Genomic DNA, 21,555 nt, shown 5'->3' with positions numbered 1-21,555 from the left:
TGAAAGTGTGCTGTGGGGAGTGAATGCTGGGTGTGGTGTCAGAGCTGATGCACTTCAGGTTACAAGTTGGGCTCTCTTTCCCCCCTGCTAACTTTATATATTCTAGAACTGTATTTTATATAATAAGAGGTTGGTTTCAAACTGTATTAGAGAAGAAGGTTTTTAGGTGATATTTACTAGAAAAAATGGTGTGTGTTTTTATAGCTGTGAGCAAGCCAAGTAAATACTTTTCTCATAATACCTCAGTTGCTTGAGTTGTATTTGTGCTAGTAATGAAGCAAAGATCATTGATCTGCGTGACCCTGGTACTCCAGGCTTCACTGATTTCTTCACTGAACTCAGATGCTCCTCACACGTGCTCACCTCTTGCTGCCCTGCTATGGATCAGTTGTTTCACAGCTTGGCTGGTTCAGTCCTCTCCTTCAAGGCTACCTGTGGCTTGTCCCTGTGGAGACACAACCAAGCTCTGTGCTGGGTCATGGCTGGGCCTGCTTTCTGCTCCCTGTCTTTGGGGAGGGAAGGTCCTGGGTGATTCTGAAATCTCCTTTCACTTCTTCACCTTTGGTCACTTGGGGAGGCTTGCTTTTGGGACTGCTTTTTTTCCTTCTGGTAATTTTTCAAAGCAGAACTGATGTTTGTTTTTGTAAAGGAGAACAGGGATTGCATTGTACAAAAGAATGGGATGTTTTGGGGATAATTGCTTGAAGCTATTGGGCAACAGTTACATGCTCTTCAGATAGTCTAGCAATGGGATTAAAAACTTCCTGCAAAGCCTGGTTCCTGCTTGAACAATTGTTCTGCAAAACCAGTGTCAGATGCTTCAGGAAATGGCAAGTAAGATACCTGGTTAATGACAGACTTTAAAGATAGGGTAGAGCTTAATTTTGGGGAAATGCATTTTCTGCATTTATTAGGTAGGAGTAGAACTTGCATTTAATTTCAAGGATGCTAGTCACTGCTGTCTGTATGCCAGTCACAGTTAAGAAATCCATTTGCAAGCCTGATCTCATTTAAAAAGAAAAAAAAAAGTAAGCAGACTGTAAAGAAAATACAAAAAAACCCAAAACCAAAGCAAAGTTGCTTTTATAGTCCAAAAAGCAGTGCAAAGTAGTTTGGGTTTGTTTATTTTTTCTTTCTCCAGGTGAAGTAAACTCCTTTTTTGCACCAGGTTTACTATTGGTAGTAATGATGGTTTCTAATGTAACCCATGTGTTGCTGTGTGCCTTGTGACAAGCTGTGGCAGTGGCAGAATAAAACACAAGGCTTGTGGGGTGCTGTGGCCTCCTGCAGCTTGGTGTCAGTGTTTGGCAGCAGCTAATGGAGCTGACATTTTTTTGCTGGAGAAGCTTGCTAAAGCCATTGCAAAAAAATGTCAGTCGTGTATTGATGGTGTTCTTCCGAACTCCCTGAGAAGCAGGAAAGGAGCAGAGCAAAAATACAAGGTGTTAGAAATGCCTGAGTTCTATGAAATGTTGTCCTGCTGATTAGGGCACACTGAAGAAATGTGTTTAAGTGATAGACTTTGTATTTAGAGACTTTTTCCCCCATCACTGAGTAGCTGCAATCTGACACTTCAGACACGGGCTTCTTTCTGCATTTGGATTCTTGCAGAGAAGCTTGAGGGAGCTGCTGAAGAGGCTGAAATGATACATGTGCAGCTTCTTGTCAGTGTAAATCAGAGGTTGGGATGAAACCTATTGGTTCCTCAAGACTCCAGTGCTTTCTTCTGGGAAAATACCCTCATGAAACAGTCTGTCTGGTCTTTCTGGAAGCATCTCCCTTCTCCCACTTGACTCGCTGTACCAGTGGCCCTGCAGCTTCTGCACCAGGGAATTGAGCTTGATGGACCAAATGGCAGAGAAATGTTAAGACTATTTCTGAAGTCTAGATGTATTTTCTTTTTTCATTCTCTTAATCTATATCTAAATGCAAACAAAAACTGCTGATGGAGGGACAGGTGAAAATTCCTAGACATCCCACTCCTGGATAAAAGCTTTTGAAGTTATTTTTGCCAGTTTTGATAAACCAGCTGTAGCTGCTGTCAAACAGCTTGTTTCATAATAATCTTCTGCAAGTATTCATCCTGTCCTTTGAATAACAATCAATCTGATCCTAATGTCCATGTCAGCCTACTGCAAGCAGGAGGAAGCCTGAATGGTCAGGCCTTCATGTGATGTCTATTTTTAAGTACTTTCAGAGATCTAATTCCTGTCAATTTGGTGAGAAAGCTGTCCAGTTAAAGTTGACTTTTGTTGCCAGAAAGGAAAGTGTGGCTTGTTCTCAGCTCAAAGTAGGGATTTGACAAGCTTTTTATTTTCTAGTACAGGATCCTTCATCTTGTGCCAAGTGTTGGAGCCACAGCATCAATATCTCCTATTTCCCTTTCTCCTCCTCTCTTTAATTGTAAACCAATCCTTATGAAGACTTTTGCATGTTTTGGTCAAGTTTAGTGCAAAATAGGGCAGAGAGTATTTTTCCCCCCCCTCCTTGTCCCATCAGAACTTGAGGTTTCAGAATGCCTTTAAAAATAATTCACTCTGTAGTTTGTTTATTCCTCCATCTGAGATGTAGCTGGTGGTGCCAGAGAAGCCACAAGGTGTTGAGTGCTGCAGGAAGAGGCAGTGGTGGTTACATCCACAGCTGCTTGCCCATACCTGTGTTGGTGTGCAAACTGTGTGTGCTTGTTCATGCTTTTTTGCCTTTTCTGTTACAAGAGTCTGTGCCTGGCCTGAACCAGAGGATCTTGGCAGGAATGTGACTGCACAGGAGCGTACAGCGCTGTTAGCAGCAAGACAGATTTGAGTTGGCTCAAGGATGCGTATTCATGTGTTCATATACATGTCCATGTGTCTGTCCTAACTCTGCCTTGGTTACTAAAACTTGAGTTTGGTAAGGATTTTTTGCTTAAGTTGACTATGAGGTGCTCTATTTGTTCAAATACTAACTGCAGGGGGAACAGATCAACTCCTGTTAAGTAGTGTGTGGCATGGTGCTGTGTGGCTGCTTGTTTGTCAGCCCTGGCTCCTCCCATCTCAGCTGGTGAAAGTTTATTCCTTAGGGCCGTGTTTTGGCTTGGGCTGTGGTTTTTTGCAGCCTTATGTTGGACTGGGTTGTTGCAGCCTGCTCATCATGCACTCACTCATTTTCCCTGTTTCAGGTTTCTGATGTACCTTTAAATGGGCTGGTGGCATGGACAGTAAGTGATGTTGGGCTAAAGGCAGATTTGTTGAGTAAAGCTGTGTGTTCAATCCAGGCATGCTTTGCTCTTCCTGTTGCCTGGGTGCTGGTCACTGAAGAGCTGGGTGTTACATGCCCACATTGATCAGACACAGCTGTTACACTCCATTGATCAGGGATGGAAGGATCCCCAGCCATTGGACGTGGAATTTTCTCTTTGGCTTCCTTTGTGCCTAAAGTCCAAAAGACCAAAGACATTGTGACTGTTTAATGGCTGCTGCAGTATCAGCTTCACCAGTGCTCCTTCCTGGAGCATCCAGCATGCCCATGACAGCATGCACAGTGTGGCAGGATGTGTCTGGTGATGTTTTTATAAATTTTTGGCTTTGGACACCTGGACATAGGCTGGATAAGCAAGCTTAAACTGATCACACACTGTACAGCCTTTGCCTAGCCATCGAGTTAGTAACATGTTTGCTCTGGGTGTGTTGCTTTTGAAGTTAAGATAGATGACACTTCAGCTGAATTAGGTGCATTCACTCAAAACCAGTCTTTGTTTGTCTTGGTCTTGTCCTGGTAAGGCTACAATACCTGTCAGGCCCTCAATGCTGAGCTCAAGTAGGGCAGAACACTGCATCCCACATGTATGGGACTTCCAGCAGGAGCAAGGGGCCCTCGTAGCCTAAAACTGTATCAGTTTCTTTCCTTCTGGAAAGAATTTTAAAATAGCTGCATATGGGCTCAAAAATTCCTTCTTTCCTGCTTATTTTGGTTTGTATTTTACTGTTGGAGCTGCTTTCTCCAAGAGAGGCTGGCTGGAGAACAGTTGTTCAGGAACTGCCAGTCTCAAGAGTTGGACTTTTTTAGCCATGGGATGAGCCCTCCCTCCTGGGGAAGGTGAGGTGGGTGCAGGGCTGGCAGAAGGGCGTTGTGGTTGCGGTGTTTCCTCTTGCTTTTTGAGCTCCTGAAGCCGACAGAGCTCTGCAAAAGGATCTTGTTTTTATACTGAAATAATTATGCTTGTAGTTGGTTTAGACACATAAATATTTGTGGCTTTAGCAAGCAAAAGTAGGAGACATAGCTGTGTTGAAATACGACTTCTGTTGTGCTATAGAAACTTCTTTTTTTCTCTTGAAAGAAACAAATGTGAGACTATTTCTTTTGAACTGTGGTGGGTTGGCTCCCCCCCTGCCTTAGTATTTTAAGTTGGAACTATTTTACACTAAAAAGAAGTAAGTAGTGTTTAGAAACTGCTGTCAGGGAGATTGTAACTGGCTCCTATTTTGAAAGAAGCAGAACATTCAGTATCACCCTCAATATATTTTCTACTGTTTTCCTGCAAGACTGTTTTCATCATGTATGCAAGCTTGACTGTTTTTGTCACATTTGCAAATTGTTAAAACACCCTGGTTTGTGAATATATTCTTTGAATTGATAAATTTTAAGGGATTTATCAGTTTAGATGGCCTTTATGCTCCTCCACTTCCAAGTTAGCATTTTTGCTGACGGAACTGTGCAGGGGATAGAGGGAGAGGAGAAAAACTCAGGTCAGGGGGTTTCTCCTCCCTCCTCCTATCTTAAGACTAGTGGAGCTTACTGGACGCTTTCACTGATTGCCTGTCTGTTCCCTTAATTAGAAAATTTCTGACTCGGAGCCTCCATATAATGTGGTTTATGTCAGAGGTATTTGAGCTGTGAGGCTGTTTAACATGCCTGCAGCAGACAGCCTGCCTCTCTGCCTCTGCTGGGCTGCAGGCAGCATTGCTGGTCTCCAAATTTTAGTTTCAGCTGGAGCCCTTTTTAGGTGCTGAGAAAATAAATGAGAGCTGCTTTTTTTTTTTTTTTAAATCTTCTTTCCTGGTCTTGGACTTGTGAAATGTTGCCATGGACCTCTTTCCAGGATGGTGAGCGCTGAAACATCTAATTGTAGATCAGTCTCTCCTTCCAAGCATCACATGCTCGTGGGGCTTTCTGATATGTTGTGTGGATTCTTCAAACCACTGACCTTTGCTGAGTGCCCTTGGTTGTGCAGCTTAAAGATGTTTTGTCTGGCATTTTAGCAGAAGTGGAAACTTATCGCTGGTGGAAACAGGGCAGAAAATGCACTGTGCTCTGAGGATTCAGGAGTCTGGCATTGTCTGGTGGTGAGCAGCCATTCCTGTTTGTTCTTCTGTGGTGAAAGGTGACATTCACGTTGCAAGCTTGGGGGGGGAACTTGGGGGGTTTAGCACAAACTGAAGAGTCATTGTGACAGCTCTGTTGTCAGCCATGGTTTGCTGGTCACGTGCAGCCCTCTATTAATTGGACTGTCCTATAAATAAGCAGTTGTACCCAGCCTTACACGTGCAACTAACTTCATAACCAGATGTCACATCTCGCTCCCGATTGCTCTCAGCAGGTTAAGTTATGGGAAGAAGACACCTACAGCTCTGAAAGACACAATAGCTGAGTGGAGGGAGCCGGGGGTGATGCGTGTGAAGGATATGTGATTTGTGATACATACTGGAGGCTTAAAGACAAAAATAGCATAATTTTTAATAGTAAAAGTGAAGGCTTCTGCACTACGCCTTTGCATTCTGCCAGCCTGTAATGAATGGAGGAGTAGTTTGCTTACAAATGATGAGCAGGAATGAATAAGCTCTTAAAATTTAGGTTCTGAAGAAACAGCTATTTCATCTTGGCCTCCAAGACAGTCAGAGATGTGTAGCCCCAGACTGTCGCATGCTGCTCTGAATAAAAATGTCTGGAAGCATAAAATTAAGACTCTGCATCCTTTGTCCTCCCTGTGGAGTTCACTGTTCTGCTTTTGGTTTGTTAGAGGACTTGTGACTAGGGCTGTGTGCTAATTGGTGGTGTTTTTTTAATTTTTTTTTTTTTTTTTTTTTTTTCTTTTTTGGAGAAGACCCCTTTGCCTGTTTTTTTTACCCACCCTATCAGCAAGAGGATGTTTTTAAGTAGCAATCCACTGCTTCAATATTCTTCATCAGTTACAAACATCTCATCAGTGTGGGCTAGGGGATAATGTAGGCATGGTCTCTTACTGGGAGCGAGTTGAAGTGCTGCAAGCAAGAGTCTGGCTGTAAGGATAACTGAAGTGAGGTGTTTATCCACACTGAAATGTGAAGCTGTTGCCTAGCAGGTGGTTGCTGTCTTGCTGATGTGAGGGTTTCCCCCAGGAGTGCATTGTGTGTTTGTGTTAGCAAGAATGTTTCCCAGAAGGGAGTGACGGATCTTCTTGGGTTTTGGAGTTGAAACAGTGGCTGCTGGTGTAAATTAAGCTTTTCCAGTGTGTTGGGAACTGTTTTGGTTTTTTTCCTAACGCAGTAACAGATTTTTACCCCAATTGCAAGTTTTGTCATACCAAACTACCAAGAAAGCAGGCTGCCTTCGAGTAGTATGTGCAACTGCTGGGATTTCCGACATTTGTAAGAAAGCTGTTGCAGTTAAATTGTGTTACACATGTAATACAGCTCTGATGCATTTTAATAGGTGGATACCTAAAGGGGCCTTTTGAAGGTGAAGCAGAAGAAGCAGCTTATTAATTTTGATGGTTCAAAATCAGCAGCAAAGTTGGGGTAGGTATAAGCTATGCCCTGGAGTAAAGAACCACCAGCCTTTGCAGTCTCTGAGCAGCAGTGGGGTGGTTGGCTAGAGACCGTAAATATCTCAGTGGTTGGTGTTTTGTAATGGAAGGCTCCGTTGCTTTTTTGTTTGGTGTTTGGTGTTTTGTTTTGGTTTTTTCCTCCTCCCCCCTTTTCTTTCTTCCCCTAAGCTGCTGCTTGGAATACTTCCTGTGCTTGCTAAGAACCTACTCCAGTGAGGAAACATTCAGAAGGAAGAAGCACATCATGGTTAAGAAGTTGAATACACCTAGTACTATCTTTTTGTTGTAGGATTAATGCCATTAATTGCCTGCTTGGTGCTTAATGATAAACACGTTACGACACGGCCAGAAGTGATTCTCTTTCACTGGCAAAATATCCTTTTTGCTTTTGTTTGCCAGGCTGGCAGCAGATACCTGTAGTACCTGAGGGACAGGATTCTTAAAAACTATAGTGTTTTGGAGTATTTTTCCACTTGTCTGCCCACAACTAATACCTTCAACGTTTCTGATACCATCTACATCCCATGTAGTGTAAAAGTGTAGATTTATATAAGAAGAAGGTAGGGAGAAAAGCCAATAACTGGCCTTTGAAAATGGGAAGCATTAAGGTGATATCTGTCAATGCTTTTATTATGTGTATATATATATATATATATATATATACACATATATATACATAAATCATATTTGACTTCAACTTACATGTCACTGACCTCCTACTTGGAGAGGTGCCATCTGCAGGGAGTCTTGCCAGCATTTCCCAAGCAAAACATGAGGATCTTGTACCTGCTCTTGTTTATTTTAGTCAGATGTTAGGGCTGCCTGTCAGCTCTTACGGCCTGTAGGTACCAAGATGTTTTGGTAGAGGCTGAAATATTTTTTAAAGTTTTTCTCATTACTAGTAATTAAAATTGAGATGTGTTCCACTTGTAGTAAAAGCAGTGTTAGATTCCTGCAAGCTTGACCGTAGATGAGGAATCAGTTGCTGTGTTTGCTTGGATGCCCTTTAATAGGGTGTATGAAAGAGGAGGATAAAGTTGTCTGCAATGTTGTTCACTGTAATCTTTAGCTATCAAAGGGATACACATCCTACAAAATATCCTGTGAGTGGGCTTTTGCAGAGAAAAGTGATAATTAGTTAAAGGCTGTATGAAGGGAATGTATATCTGGATTTTTGCATCCTATGCTATGTGTTAGGCCCCCTTTTCTCCATGTAAGTCCTGTTGGTCCCATCATGAGAGAAAATTCACACCCTCAAATTGTAGTGAATAACACATGCTAACACTGAACCTCTTTTATTATTCTTAGGGACAGTGGGTCCCATGCTTGCATCCCTTAAAATAACTAGTGGCAGTGGGACTGCTGCAGGCTAAAATGGGGAAGTCCCTCTCAGACTTGGTCTTTACTGAAGCTATAGAGAGTGTGGTACTTGAAAACAAATCTCATCTAGTGTTCTGCTTGATATCAAGCAATAAGAGATGTTTAGGGCTCTTAAGAAACAAAACTGAGAACCCAAGATGAGTATAATATATATAGGATGATTATACAATTTTTACCGTTATGATACCCAAGAATCTGGATGATTTTGCTGGCCCAAATGTTCTACCTGTGCTTTGCAGGACATAAACACATGCAAAAGTGCAGGTAACAAAGAGAACACAGAGAAGTTAAACGTGTGGTGAGGAGTCTGGGAGTAACTTGACATTTGGGATCTCTTCCTGTGTGAAAATATTTTGTGGATGTGATTTTCTGTGAATATGGGATTTGTATATGATTCAGAATGGTTCCAATTGAAACTTGAGCATCCTGGACCATCAGAGGTGGCATGGTTTTTGCAGCTCTTGGGCTACTCATTCCCATGCGTTGTGATTTGGAGAGGGGACATTCATTTGATAACTGTGGGGTTTGGGGATAGGTTTGCATATTTCAGCACGTGATTTAGAAGCTTCAGAGATGGTCCTGTACGTTACTTGGAAGCCCACAGCTGCATTATGATGTCCTGTTTCTGCTTTATGCTCATGTGCAACTGTCTTGTGGCACCTTGCAGTGCTGAGGCAGGAAGCACATGTAGGCACACTCTGGAAAGAAATCTGTCATCTCTTCTGATAAGGTAAGCTACAGGTTTTATAGAGTGAGGGCAGCCTGAAACCTTGCTGGTGTGTGAAGTTCACCTGTATTCAGCTGAATCAGCTTCATAGCCGCTGCGTGACTTCCTGAATTGCTGCGGAGGAAGGATGTGCTGGTGACTCAGAAGAAAGTTTGTAACGTGTGTCTAGGGGCAAGGTCAGCAAAGTAGACTTCTGATTTTGAAAGTTACACGTTTGCCAGGTGCTCTTAAGACGGTGACTCACCGTGACAGCAGAAGTGACTTGAAAGTACTCTTGTTTGAAGAAAGAAATAAAATTGTTTTATAGTCCTGAATTAGAAGGTGGAGAGCGGTCATGAGTGATGTGGAGTTGGAGTTAGATTTAGTTAGATAAGAGTAATGGGGCAGGGTAGAGTGGAATTTGTGTTTGCATCACTAAATTTGGCACTTGCTTACCTAACTGTTTCACCAGGGTGTAAACTTGTGTGTTCCTTGTGGCTTGTTCATATAAACTTTGCACAGCTGCAAGTGCTGTTCTGTGCTGTTCAATTTCTGAACTGGATTGTGAAATGGAATATTTTCTATATGGATTTAGCACTGCCTCCCCCATTGGTCTTTTTCCTTTGAAAACTGCTCATTTATCTTTGCCTTTGTCTCCTTCAAACATGCCTCTGTGTGTGTGGCATAGCTTAAATTTTTATGAACAAGAATGTAAACAGCAAATCTGCACAAGACTTGCAGAAGAGCTCTGTAGCTCTAGTGCATCATCTGTTTGTTATGTAATCTGATATAATGGAAGCAAAATAGAAACCAGATGTCAAGGCAGAGCAATTACAATTTTTCATCTGTGAGTATTACAGTAAATGTACTTTGTATTCCTTTTTCCCTCCCTGAATGTGGAGTTTTATTTGCTGGGGGAGTTGGGAAAGTGCTGCAGGGGACTTCGGAGCTCTCAGCATGGTTCTTGCTTAAAGACTTTGTTATTCAGTACTTGCGTTCTTTCATGTAATTAAGGTCTCCGTGCTACTCCAGATCTGTGAACTAGCATATTTCCAATTTAAAATGAGCTGGACAAAACTGCTTGGTCTCAGGAGACCATCTCAGCTTGTCCAGCTCTGTGGGTTACACGGTCAAGCTGCAGACTGGCACTAAATTTAGCATTTCAAGTGAAGCTGCTTTACTTACCATGCTTGATTAAGTTTTGTATGAAAATCCTATCAAAAAAGGTCTGGTGCAGACTCTGCTATAGATCTTTCAGTTGAAGAAATGTCTGGGAGGAGAGCAGATGGGCACCGCGGTTAGCTCGTTTTCTCAAATTCTCTCTGTGACTAGGAGGATAAAAGGGAAAATGGATAATCATTGATCCTTTCTGTGAGGAAATTGATTCTTCCACTGGTAGTTTATCCAAGAGGTTTATCCCTGCTGCCTTCCATTAAATAAGGCAACCCTTGGTTGAGAGAGGGATCGATAAACATCCATCTTCATATGTATCTTCACAGGTTCATCTATATGATGTCACTGAGTAGTCGGTGATTTTAATTTTCTCTCTCCTCCTCTCTTGTTTTTAGCCTCCTGTTTTGTTATTGCTGAGGGTTTATGCTCAGAGGCCAGCAGTACCTTTCTGGTGGGGTTGGTGCCTGGGGGCTAGAGTTTTTCCATGGGAGTGGGAGTTTCCTGGGAGCCATGTTGGGCATCCCAGCTGCGTCCTGCAGGCCAGGTTCTGCACAGCTGATTTACGGCTCCCCTCAGCGTGCTCTTTCACTGGTTGCTGTGAGTAGGTTACGAATGAAGCTTTCATGTTCCACTGAATAAAAATCCTTCTGTTCTGCACTGACAGCTTTTTACCAGGTAGCTGATGTGGAGCCTAACTTGGATGCTAAACATGCCTTTACTTTCTGTGCTTCGGTGTGGAATAATGAATCAGAAATTTTTCATAAATCTGGTATCTTCATTTATCTATTAAGTACAGACGCTTGAAATTCTTACAGCAGTTGTATGTTCCAGCTGAAGGAAGTACTGGCAGTGTATTAAAAGATTCTTGCTCTTTTTGAACAGCAGACTTTTTCCTTTAAAACACAGCAAAGAACAAGGGTAAGAGACAAAAGCGAACACTTAGAAATAGCATCCCATGCATACCACCTCTACTTTCAAGGATAACATGGAAAGAGGATTTGGATTCATTGTATGTGCTTACTGTGTATCTCTGCTAACACCAAGTAATGACTTTGTCCAAAGTTCCAGTGATGAGAGATGTAAGCTTATGTGTGAAGAAGCTGTTAATATTTGTGAAGAAGTCACACTTAAAAAAGAAAACTGTGGATTCTGGCAATCCTGGAAAACCAGTAGCAAGGTGGACTTTGTCTTGGGGAATGAGACTTTTTTTAGCTTGTGCTCTGCAAGTTGCTGGGGGGTGGGCAAGCAACCTTTTGAAAATGAGACCACTACCATGTGAAGTGGTGATGAGCCTTGATGAGTGCTGTACCTGCACTGCTAGAGAGAAAGAGAGAGAAGACTTAAAGACTTGTGTAGTTTCACTTTTGTTCCTATTACCCTGTAGAAATACAGGCTCAGGTTTTAACCTGTATTATTTGTACTGAGCATGGCTTTTATGGAAGGTGGCTAACATTGAGGAAAGGATGCTGGGGTGGGATGAAAATGCAAAAAAACAGTCTGTGTTCCTTGTAAGTTCATTAAAAAAAGTAAATGCAAAAGCCTTTGAAAAAGTTCTGATGGGAACAGACAGAGACTTGGCTACCAAAAGGTATTTGGTTGTTTCCTCCTGTAGTTTGATCTTAGTAGTTAGTCAGCCTGGAAATACTAACTTGTAGTGCCTCCTGTACTGTTACTTTGTATGCCCTGCCTTTTGTCAGTTGTCTCCTGCTGTCTCCAGTAGGGATGAATTTTAATGGTAGTGTCCATTCCCCTAAATGGAGGATTTAACAATTGAAGAGTTTTGCTCTTTCCTCCTGCATGAAGCACTTGCAGAAAACTTCACAACTGCAGGGAAGCTGGAAGACCCCTTTCACCTGTGGAGTCTGGCTTCACTGCCATCTCAAGGACTTCACAGGAGACTGTGGGATGCAGCCTGAGCCCCCAACGTCACCGTGGAGAACATCCCTCATGCTAATTACTGTGGACGTTTGGCCAGCTCACTTACAAAAGCAGCTTTCTGAAGGTAGTGGTGCTCTTCTCTCTACACTGGTCCTCTGCAAGGCCAGAAGGTTGGGAAGCTCTGTGGCTTGGTCTTGGTGAACACTTCCTGAGCTTTGCTGACTCTCACGTTATTGAAAGTGGACCCAGAGATAATGGGGCCTAAAACCATGGAAATGTGTAGCAGGGATGCTGGCCAGAGTGTGCTGGTAGACATAAATGACTTTTTTTTTCAATGTTTTCCTTCTTGAAACTAATCCTCCACTGACTTACAAGTCAATCAAGTAGACGTTGGGTTTGATTTTTCTGCTGTGGTGCTGCCGTATTGGTGTGACCAGCCTCTGTGACCTTATTTCTTAGCCAAGGGAACCTGATTGTGTGGCATGTTTTCTGGGGACAAAAATACTAGCAACAGCGAGTCACATGTCACCAGGAGCTCTTACTATAAAAACAGCAGCTCTGTTGTAAGCGACCTTCAGCATGGCTGTGAACATTCGCTGTGTTATTTTTAACCTGTCTGGGTAAATTTCCAATACAAACACCAGTGCCAATCTGATGCGTGCGCTTTCCCAAATCCTTATCTTCTGCTTTCTAGTCTGGTGACACATTGGATGGAACAGCTAGTTTGGGGATTGGGCATAGCTTTGCTTTTATGTCTGCCGTACCAGAGAGAAATAAATACTTCAGCTCTGTTTTACTGCCACAGGGAATTTTTAAAAGGAATTTTTTTAAAAAAAGATGTCTTAATATCTTGTTTTTTATTAAAGGAGAAATACTTTTAGTTAGGTTTTAAAAATAGATGAAGGCTGTACTTTGATTAGGTTGCTCTGGCACTGACGTCAGTGTGTGGCATTTATCTGTGTACAGATTTGTCCTCCTGTTGACTAAGGCTGTATTTACACAAACGAGGGTATTTCTGTTCACTGTGAGTACAACGAGGAATGTCTCTGCTCAAGTTGTCTCCCTAGTATTCTTGGAATCAGGCTATCTCTCCTACTTCACTTTTATACTGGGATGGCAACAGGCGTTCTTTTATGTGTTGGAGAACAGAGTTTTAGGTATTTACATTGCAGTAGGGTGGCTTGGTGGTCTAGGCTTGGTGGAGAAGCATGCTGCTAAAGCAATGCCAAGCTTGACTTGGAGAAGTATAACATAAGGTATGAGCCTATATGGGTCTTACTGGATGGCTTCACTATTAGGGAGATGATGGATATTCTGTAAATAGGAATTGCAGAAAATATATCCTGTAAATATGAACAATACAGTGAGCAGTTTCAACTCAGCACTCCTTTGAGTGCTGATTTTCATGTTTTTATTCAGAGCTGTTGCTGTAATTAAAACATTTAATTTTTCTTTTTTAAGCTTTATTTATTACAAAGTTAAAAAAATCTCTTTTTATGGGGAGGCTGAACATAAAGCTGTTGAACTGTCACATATCACTTGGGCATTCAGGTGCTGCAGCTTCTCAGAGCGTCTCTCTTCAAAGCAACACTTGGGGTTTCCCTGGCCCCAGATCCCACTGTTTCTAACAGCAGAAATTGCTAAGTAGTTTTGTACAGTCTTTAAGATCTGGTTTCTGGAGCATGTGGTTACCCAAAAGTAATTTGGGGGGGACATATATGCTGTTGAAATGAAAGGTCAGAGTAGCAATGCTTTAAGTCATTCTGGTAGCAGTAACGCCTATGGTCAGTGTGACTCTTGTGCATCTGTACAGAACCCATCTCTTGCTCTCTCATGCTGCTATGTAAGGGAGATACATGAAGCAGGCAGGTCTGATGTCATTCCCTGACAGCTCCTGTTTGTGGCAGAAAGTGTGATCTGCAGTGGAAGGGCTCTGACTCACGAGTGGAGGTCACTGGTGGTGAGACAAGAGGGGTCAGTGTTCTGGCTTTGCTGGGAGTGAAGCTGAGCACAGTCCAAGATGGATCCAGAGCAGCTGCAGCTCAGCCTGACCTTCTACTGCAAACTAATATTACTGCTGGATGTTTTTTCAGAATTTGGGCTGTAAATTGCTATGGCATGGAAAGCATTTTGCAGGGGAAAGATACCTCTGTGGAATGAGGTGCTGCAGTTGGTTGAAGATGATACCATTTCAGATTTCTTTGCTCTTGAGGTAAAGCCCCACTACATTTTTCAGTGCTGTCAGAATCATCTGGAAAACAAAGTGCTGCTGCAGTAGGTCCATCCTTTTCATATGTAGCAGTTCAAATCAAATAAATGACAGATTCCTGAGTTCCACTGCAGCAGGTCAGGCAGCACCTAGGACTAAATGGGCAATGCTGTCTCAATGCTACTGTTTTTTATATTCCCATTTTCTGTTTCTTTGCATCTCTTTGATTATAAAGGCAGACTGAAGGGTGGGCAAAGAATAGAGACTTTTGAGCATGTGAGCATATGGAACTAGGATGACTGGATGTTTAAAATTTAGATTTCTTTAAAAAGGGTTAAAAATCTAAATCTTAATGGTTTAAATGTAAAAACTTATAGCATATTTGTCTTTCATTCTGTAGAGCCTGTAAGAATCTTGCTGATGAGCTCAATGCACTGACCTTTTAGCAGAGTGAATTCTTGGTTTTGTTTAGGGTTTTTGCTTTGGTGTTTTCTTTCTTTTGCAGACAACAAACCTTTCTAAGAAAAGCTGAATATTTCACTCCGCCCCCACTGTGTCACTTTTGAAGTACTTGGGCAGATTAGAAATCTAAAACCTTTTGAAAGATACAACCTTTTCTGTGGGAATTCTGTTTTTGCTATTTGAAATATGAGGAGTGAAGCCCTGACCCCGCTTTTCTTTTGACTTACTGGTTTGGGTTTTTTGCATATGTTCATATTCAAGCAGGAAGAACTCATGGGGAAGAAGTGTTGAGGCTGTGAAGGTAATGCTTCTTCATAAATCAAACTGACTGAACTTAAAGCTCTTAAATGCTTTCCCCGATCAACAGAACACTGAAGCCGCAATGCATCATACTAAATTCCTTAAATACAGCCTTAAATGTGCTTAAAATGTAATGGCTATAAGGAAGAACCTGCTGTGTGGTGCTGACTTGAGTGTGCAGTAGAGCTGAGAGGCTGCTGCAGTGCAAAGGTGGGATTTCTTAATCAGAAGTGTGGAGCAATGAAAACATCAGCATGAGTTAAATGAAATGTTGAATGAGTTCATATACTGGAGCTGTGTAGGATCTCTTTAGACTGTGTTGATCAGCAAACTCATGGGAGTTTGTGTCTACACTAAAAAAAACCCATACCCACCCAACTCCAATGACCAAACCATATTTTAAAGCTTGTCTTAAATGTTTTCCCTTGAACAAGCTCAAGAAAGTCCACCATGGAGTTTTTGTGTCTTTCAACCTCATTCCAGTCTTGTACTTAAGTTGACTTTAATGAAAAAGTTTAAGCTACTTCTACAGGTGCTGAGGCTTCTGCTGTTGTAATACCTGATTAAACAAACCAACTAATGCCAAAGAATTTATTTGCAGCATTAAAAAAACAGGTTCTGCTCTCGTGCTGAGATTAACCCATTAGCACATACCTGAAATATTTGCCTGGAGAGCCATTAGATGTGTAACTGTGGCTTCATCTGTTTTGCAGGTTTGCTGCTTCAGTGGTCTCTACAACTTCCAAATCCAGAGCTAGGTAGCTCTTCCAAGGGTGCAGCTTGGGCTGTACCTCCTGAGGGATGTGGAGCTCACAGGCATGGCCTAGGGACTGTGCTGACCGACTGCCATGCTGTCCTTGTGTCCCAGGATGCGTCCTTACACTCAGTTTCTGCCTAGGTGGAGGGAGCTCATGGCTGTCCCTTCTTGCCCCTTCTCTGGTACTTCTTTACAGTCAGAAGTGCAAGGTCAGAGCTTAGTTGTCTGTATGGTTTCTGTGGTTATGGCAGGAGTCTTGTGTCAGTTAACAGGTGGAGGAAAAAAGACTGTCTCCCAAGCAGACAGTCCATCTTAAGGAGAGTACAGTGAGTTTTCCTTTACAGGTCTTGATCTTAATGTCATAGCTAGTGTACCTGCCCTGGCGAATCTGTAGGTGAGAGCTGTTGCAACCCAAATGCAATACTGAGCCCCACAGGGCTGTCTTCTTGCTGAAATCAGAGTAAAAGAGAGAGAGGAAACACCAATAGCTTCCTTGTTTCCTGTCCACAAGAAAAGCTCAAGGTAAAAAGTTCTCAGGTGGTCCTGCTGTCCAGGGTGAATTTTTCTCCTCCCAAACCAGCCAAGACATACTATGGCTTTTGCACACAAGAATGTACAACATCCAGTGAAAACAGGCAAGGAAGTACAATTTGAAGGGATGCGCTTGATCCAAAATGGCTGATTTTCTGTCCTGATTTATCCTATTACAATATCTGGTTTTATCATATAAGATCTAAACTTTTGCAAAGAAAAGGAGACGTATCTTAAAAAGTTATAGAGGGCCTGTTAAAAATTCTAGGAAATGCATAGAGTTCTATTTCTTTAAATTAGTGTTGAATCAGCTCCTATAATAATGAGGTTGTATGTTTGTTATTGGGGAAAATTGTAGCTGGACTAAGGAAGAAAGTTGAGGGAGGGCCTGCTTTGTGGATTGCTGTTGAAGGGAGCTGTTAACTCAAACTGCTGATCTAAGTGAGGCAATTTTTTAAAGTCTGTGTCTCTGGATGGTATTTAAAAATTGTCAGGTTCTGCCTACTCAGACTTTAAGGAGAGCATTAATATTTGCAGCTGTTCATCTTTTACTCCAGTTGTTGGTCTCTTGCCCTCTTTTGGACAGTCTCAGAAGAAAGCCCACATCCATGGACAGCAGCCAGCAGATGCCATGGGTAGGAGAAGCATTCATGGCTGCATAATTGAAAGGTGATGGTGTTGTTTGGACTTGCAGATGTGCCCTTTGGTTATGTGTTTGTGAGCTGCACTATGGAAAAACAGACACCAGTGGTGGTAAATCTCAAAGATGCTCGTTGTTATGGGGAGGCATTTGGCATCTTTATTGTAACTTTTAATTTGTCCTTGACACTGAGACAATAATAGAGGAAGACCACCAAAACCTGCCTTGATTAAAGGCTGATAAAAATTAACTTGCAAACTTTGTCTGTTTATCATACTATTTACAGTTCTGTGGCAGACGATTTTGAAGTGAAATGTGGGTTTAAATCTGTAAGCCTTTTCAGCCCTACAGGGGAGGGGGTAGCTGATGTCTACTCACTTTGGGAAGGCATGAAATTTGTTGCTGTCTTCTGAAGCTGTGAAATTAACTGTTTCACTCCTACATGATTACACATTTATAGATTATTTGCACTGACTTATGTATAGCCTTTACCTGGCCCTTATCCTTTGGCAAGAGGGGAAGGAATTCTAGCTGGTGTCCTGTAAGCAGAGTCCATTGGTAGAGAACTAAATCTTGGTTCCAGTTTCAGGTGGTGGGTAATGTGCTTGTAGAATATTTCCCCCAAATTTCATAGTAGATGAAACCTGCTGAGTAAAATGCCGTTATCTCCACTACTAACCCATATATGTTTGGGGATTTTTTTTGCTAACTTGCAATTATTTAACCTGCCTTCACCTGCAGGCTTGCTGCCACTTCTGAAAATTGTTTTCTTCGTGAGCTGAAGTGTAGCAGAGAGTCAAACTGATCTTTTCACATCTTGCCCTGAGGCAGCTGCTGGTTTCTAAAGCTTTGTAATCTTCCTCTAAAAAAGAGGAGGGAGCTCAGAGGAGCTGCTGTCCTGTGGCATCCATGCTGGAGTTCTTGCTTCTGTCCCCTCAACCCCTCCCTCCAGAACCCAGCTTTTCCAGTAACTTGCTTGGTAAGTGTCTGGATGAAGAGTGTAAGACAGGGTTGAACCAGATGACCCTTGAGGTCCCTTCCAAGTTGACATTCTGTGATACAATTTTGGAGGCATTAATGAAATAGGCATAGTGGGCAATTTTTCTCTTGCTGACAAGGGGTTTGGGGCCATGTATTCTAGATGGTTATTAAGGATACAGGGCTTCCTGTATCACACACCTTTCTCTTGAGGATCTCTGTGCTTTGTGGGTAGTGTTCAGCTCAATATGGGATGGGCTTGCACGAGGTGGGGCTGTAGTGTGTGCTTTGGGTAGCCGTGGCACACCCGGAACAGGATGATTTTTTAGGACTGTGATTTATGCTGGGAGAGTGTATTGGAGAGATGTAATAAGGAATGAATAGCTAGGGATATATATTCTCCTGTGAATTTTAGAAGATGAGTTAGTATGTTCTTGGACCAGTGGATGGTTAGGCTTTGATACCATTTTTCATCTCATGTTTTTTTCCTTAGAGATATAACATATTGCCCCTATACACAATCTTCACGTTTATAAATTTCTTACTTGAAGCATTCACTGCATGCAGGTGTTCATAAAACAGACATTCATGTCTTAAAAACTCCGCTTGCCTGTGGTGAATGGGAAGCTTTCCCAGGTAAGCCAGAGCTCACTGTAGTTGGTTCCTGAATAAATGAACCTTTCATCATTTACAGGAGGAGGTGGGGGGAAGCACCACCTTGCTGTGACGGATACAAAGTGCACCTTCCAATGTAGTGCTGTCTTCTCTGCTGCTGAGCTCAGGGGCTCGAGCAGTTGGGAGCAGTTCTTTAGGACAGCTACCAGGAAAAGGACTTGAAATACCACAATTTGTTGGTATCTCTGCAAGTTGTTTGGTAAATACAAGGTCTGTCTACACTGAAGCAGTATGAGTGGCTAATGGGGGTTGCATGATAAATGGGAATTATTGCTGCTGTCAAGTCTGCTCATATATGCAACATACATACTGAACATATATGTACATACATACAAATGCATATATGTATATCCTGTGTAGAAACAAACATCTTTGTCTCCATACCCCATTTCCTTGGGGGCCCCAGCAGCTGACAACAACATATGTAGGGACAACACTAGTTAAACAGAATAGCTCCTTTACATTCAGATGTTTTGCATAAAGTCAGCCAGGGTTGATATGAGCTTGCTCTTTTAATCATAAAGGGAAAAAAAAGCCTTCTGGGCACTTCTTGTTCAGGTACGGGCTGTGAAAAGGTCAGTGACTTCTCACTTGCTGAGGCTGCAGCAAAACAATTGTGGAATCTGTCTTGGTTTGGAAGTGGAACTCTTTGTGGCTCTTCAGGAAGGCAGCTTTTGGGCTCAGATGATGTAGTAATGGACATTTAGCTATTTCTGTTCAAGTAGGCCTGCTTTTTTTAGTGGTGGCTAGGTTTTAAAGCAAATGCTTGGGTGAGAACTCCATGGACTCCAGAAGACCTCACAGGAGGTGATGTTATGCCCTTAGTTCAGTTATTGGGCTTAAAATTGATGAAAAATAGCCTCCAACTTTTATGGGGGATTTATGAATGTTTAAGTGATCACCCAGTCCCTGTAAAATGACAGTTCTTCATGCACCTTTTCAAAGGCACTTTGGTGTAAATCTGACATCACTTATGGGTGGGTTTAGGTGTTAGACCTGTGCAAGGTTTCACACAGCCTTGCAATTCAGCCATGATTTCCACATCACATCTTGGCATAAATACGCTCGTGGTTGAGGATGTTTTAACTAATTGAAAGAGAGCCTCCAGGTTTGTTTTTTTTTCCCCCTCTACTAATGTAATGTAGTGCACTGCTGCCTTGACTGGAAGAAGTGAGTTTTCTCTGGCAGTTCTCAGTATTAACCTTTGCATTTGATTGTTTGCTGCTGGCTTTATATGTATCCCTTAAATGCTCGTCTCGCTTAGGGGTGCTGTTGCAGGACAGAGCCAGGACTTGCTTGAACTCTAAGGGATGGAATTCAAGTCTCAAGACGTAGCAAAGAAAGAAGGTTATGTTGTTTCTCTCTGGGATCCTCACCTCTTTCCTCTGAGTGGTTCTGCAGTGGCCCAGGGGCTTGTTGCCAGGGTCAGGTGATGCTCATGCTTACCAGAAAACAACTGCTTGTGGCTAAGGACAGCAGAGCTGATCCTAACAGCAGAGAAACGAGTTGTTAAAAGCAGAGCACCTGTGTACAGTGGTTTGTGTTAATTGCAGTTGAGTCTGCAATTCATACATCCTACACCTCCCTTCTGTAGCCCTGCAAAACAGAGTTGAGTTATCTGAGCTGTTTTTGGAGGGGAGTTCTGAGGAGAGGGGCTGTTCCTGAGCTTATCATCCCCTGCTCTCAGCTTCAGTTGCAGCAGAGCTATAGACTGTATTGCTCAACAGGCAGGCAGCTTTTTATGTAAGCAGTGATTTTGCAATGCACAGATACCAAAATTAAACTGATAAATCACTGATGGGAAAACAAAGATTTGGGCTTTGTTTGGAGTTTGTGTTGTTTTTTTGTTTTTTTCTGTGCTTCTGTCTGTGGGTAAAAGTGAGTTTCACAGACACAAGCTTTGAATGTATGCTAACCAGGCCCCTGCCTTGGCTCTATTCTCCAAGTTGTAACTCAATCTAAAAATGGAAAAGTGGTAAGGAATCTTTGTGCAGGGGATACTCCTCATACCACTGAGTTTAACTGCAGCTTTTGGGTCCTTCTCTGGTGAAGCTCTGAAAATCTGATTAACCTAAAAGGGATGAGGTGTGTCCTGGTTGATGCCAGATAAAAAACTGCACTCACACATGTGGGGAACAGCTCACTTTTTTATTTTCTACCTGCATATAGCACCTTCCCAGCCTTCATTTGGTCCAATGTCATTGCTGTAGAGAGCAGTGCAGGGGAGATGGCAGGAGGAAATGTGCCTCCAGCTCTGTGTTGAGCTTCTCGTGTGAGGATGACCGTGGTCACAAAGGCAGCTGCCAGCTCTGTGTCAAGCTTGGTGTAATTATTAAGTGCAAGAAAACCCTTTTCTCCCTGCAAGGGGTTGGGGAGGAAAGGCAGGCTGTCTGCATTTCATTTTATTTGGGGCTGGTGTTAATTGCAAAGGCAGGTTTAGCTTTGATCTCTGTGTATATATTACAGCATTAAACAAGAGCTATTGCTGTAGTGAGTTGTGGTTATCATGTACCTTTGACCACCTCACCCATTGATCTCTGTCCTGTCACCAGCTATTTGTGGTTTTCTGAGTCTGAGCAGCAGCAGCCCTCAAAAGAAGGTTCTCACACATGTGGTGGTTTTTGTCTTCTTGCTGCTAGCCTGGATTTTTCATCCCGTTTAGAAGTGAAACACTTCTCTGAACATTCAGGGGTTGTTCCTGCACAAAACTTGTTTAAGGCAGGCTGGTTGTCAGCCCAGCAGAGCAAAATGTTACAGTCCTACAACACTGAGAAGAGAGATCAACTTCAGACATGCCATGTTTGCTCCCAGGGCACACTATAAATGTGTCTTCTCTGCAGTGATGCAGAAAGGTAAGGAAAATTTTTACAGAAGATGATAACATACTAAAGTAGAAGTAATAGCTATGAAAGAAATTGGGCTGTCTTTTCTGAAAACAGAATCTGAATACCAAGTTTGCTATCAAAATACTCACTCAAAAAGACCAGTGCAGGTATAATTAAACAAGGACTTACAGTGAGTGAAGCTGAGAAAATTGGCTTTGGTTTTTTTAAACCCCAGAAGAATAGTGTGGAAAGAGATTACC

The 21,555-nt window shown here is 42.4% G+C and overlaps 1 protein-coding gene across 14 annotated transcripts in view; it reads left to right on the top strand.

Annotated features, from left to right (window-relative positions):
* HDAC4 (histone deacetylase 4) overlaps positions 1–21,555 on the top strand; it is a 258,653-nt gene that overhangs the window by 38,694 nt on the left and 198,404 nt on the right. Inside the window, exon 1 of one of the 14 annotated variants that reach the window (XM_071747138.1) lies at positions 8,819–8,891. The exons of 10 other annotated variants lie outside the window; for them this stretch is intronic. Coding sequence is in view for 2 of the 4 variants with exons in the window: in XM_071747135.1 (XP_071603236.1) it covers positions 21,268–21,322 (55 nt within the window). In the remaining 2 variants the exon portion in view is untranslated. Of the gene's footprint in view, positions 1–8,818; positions 8,892–12,988; positions 13,175–21,043; positions 21,323–21,555 lie in introns of those variants that run through there. 3 more of the 14 variants (XM_071747137.1, XM_071747135.1, XM_071747130.1) reach the window with 3 other exon arrangements.

Source organism: Heliangelus exortis, chromosome 6, assembly GCF_036169615.1.
Source record: "Heliangelus exortis chromosome 6, bHelExo1.hap1, whole genome shotgun sequence".
In the NCBI taxonomy this organism is placed as follows: domain Eukaryota; kingdom Metazoa; phylum Chordata; class Aves; order Apodiformes; family Trochilidae; genus Heliangelus; species Heliangelus exortis.
The sequence above is the reverse complement of the archived record's forward strand: the minus strand, read 5'-3'. Positions and strand labels throughout refer to the sequence as shown.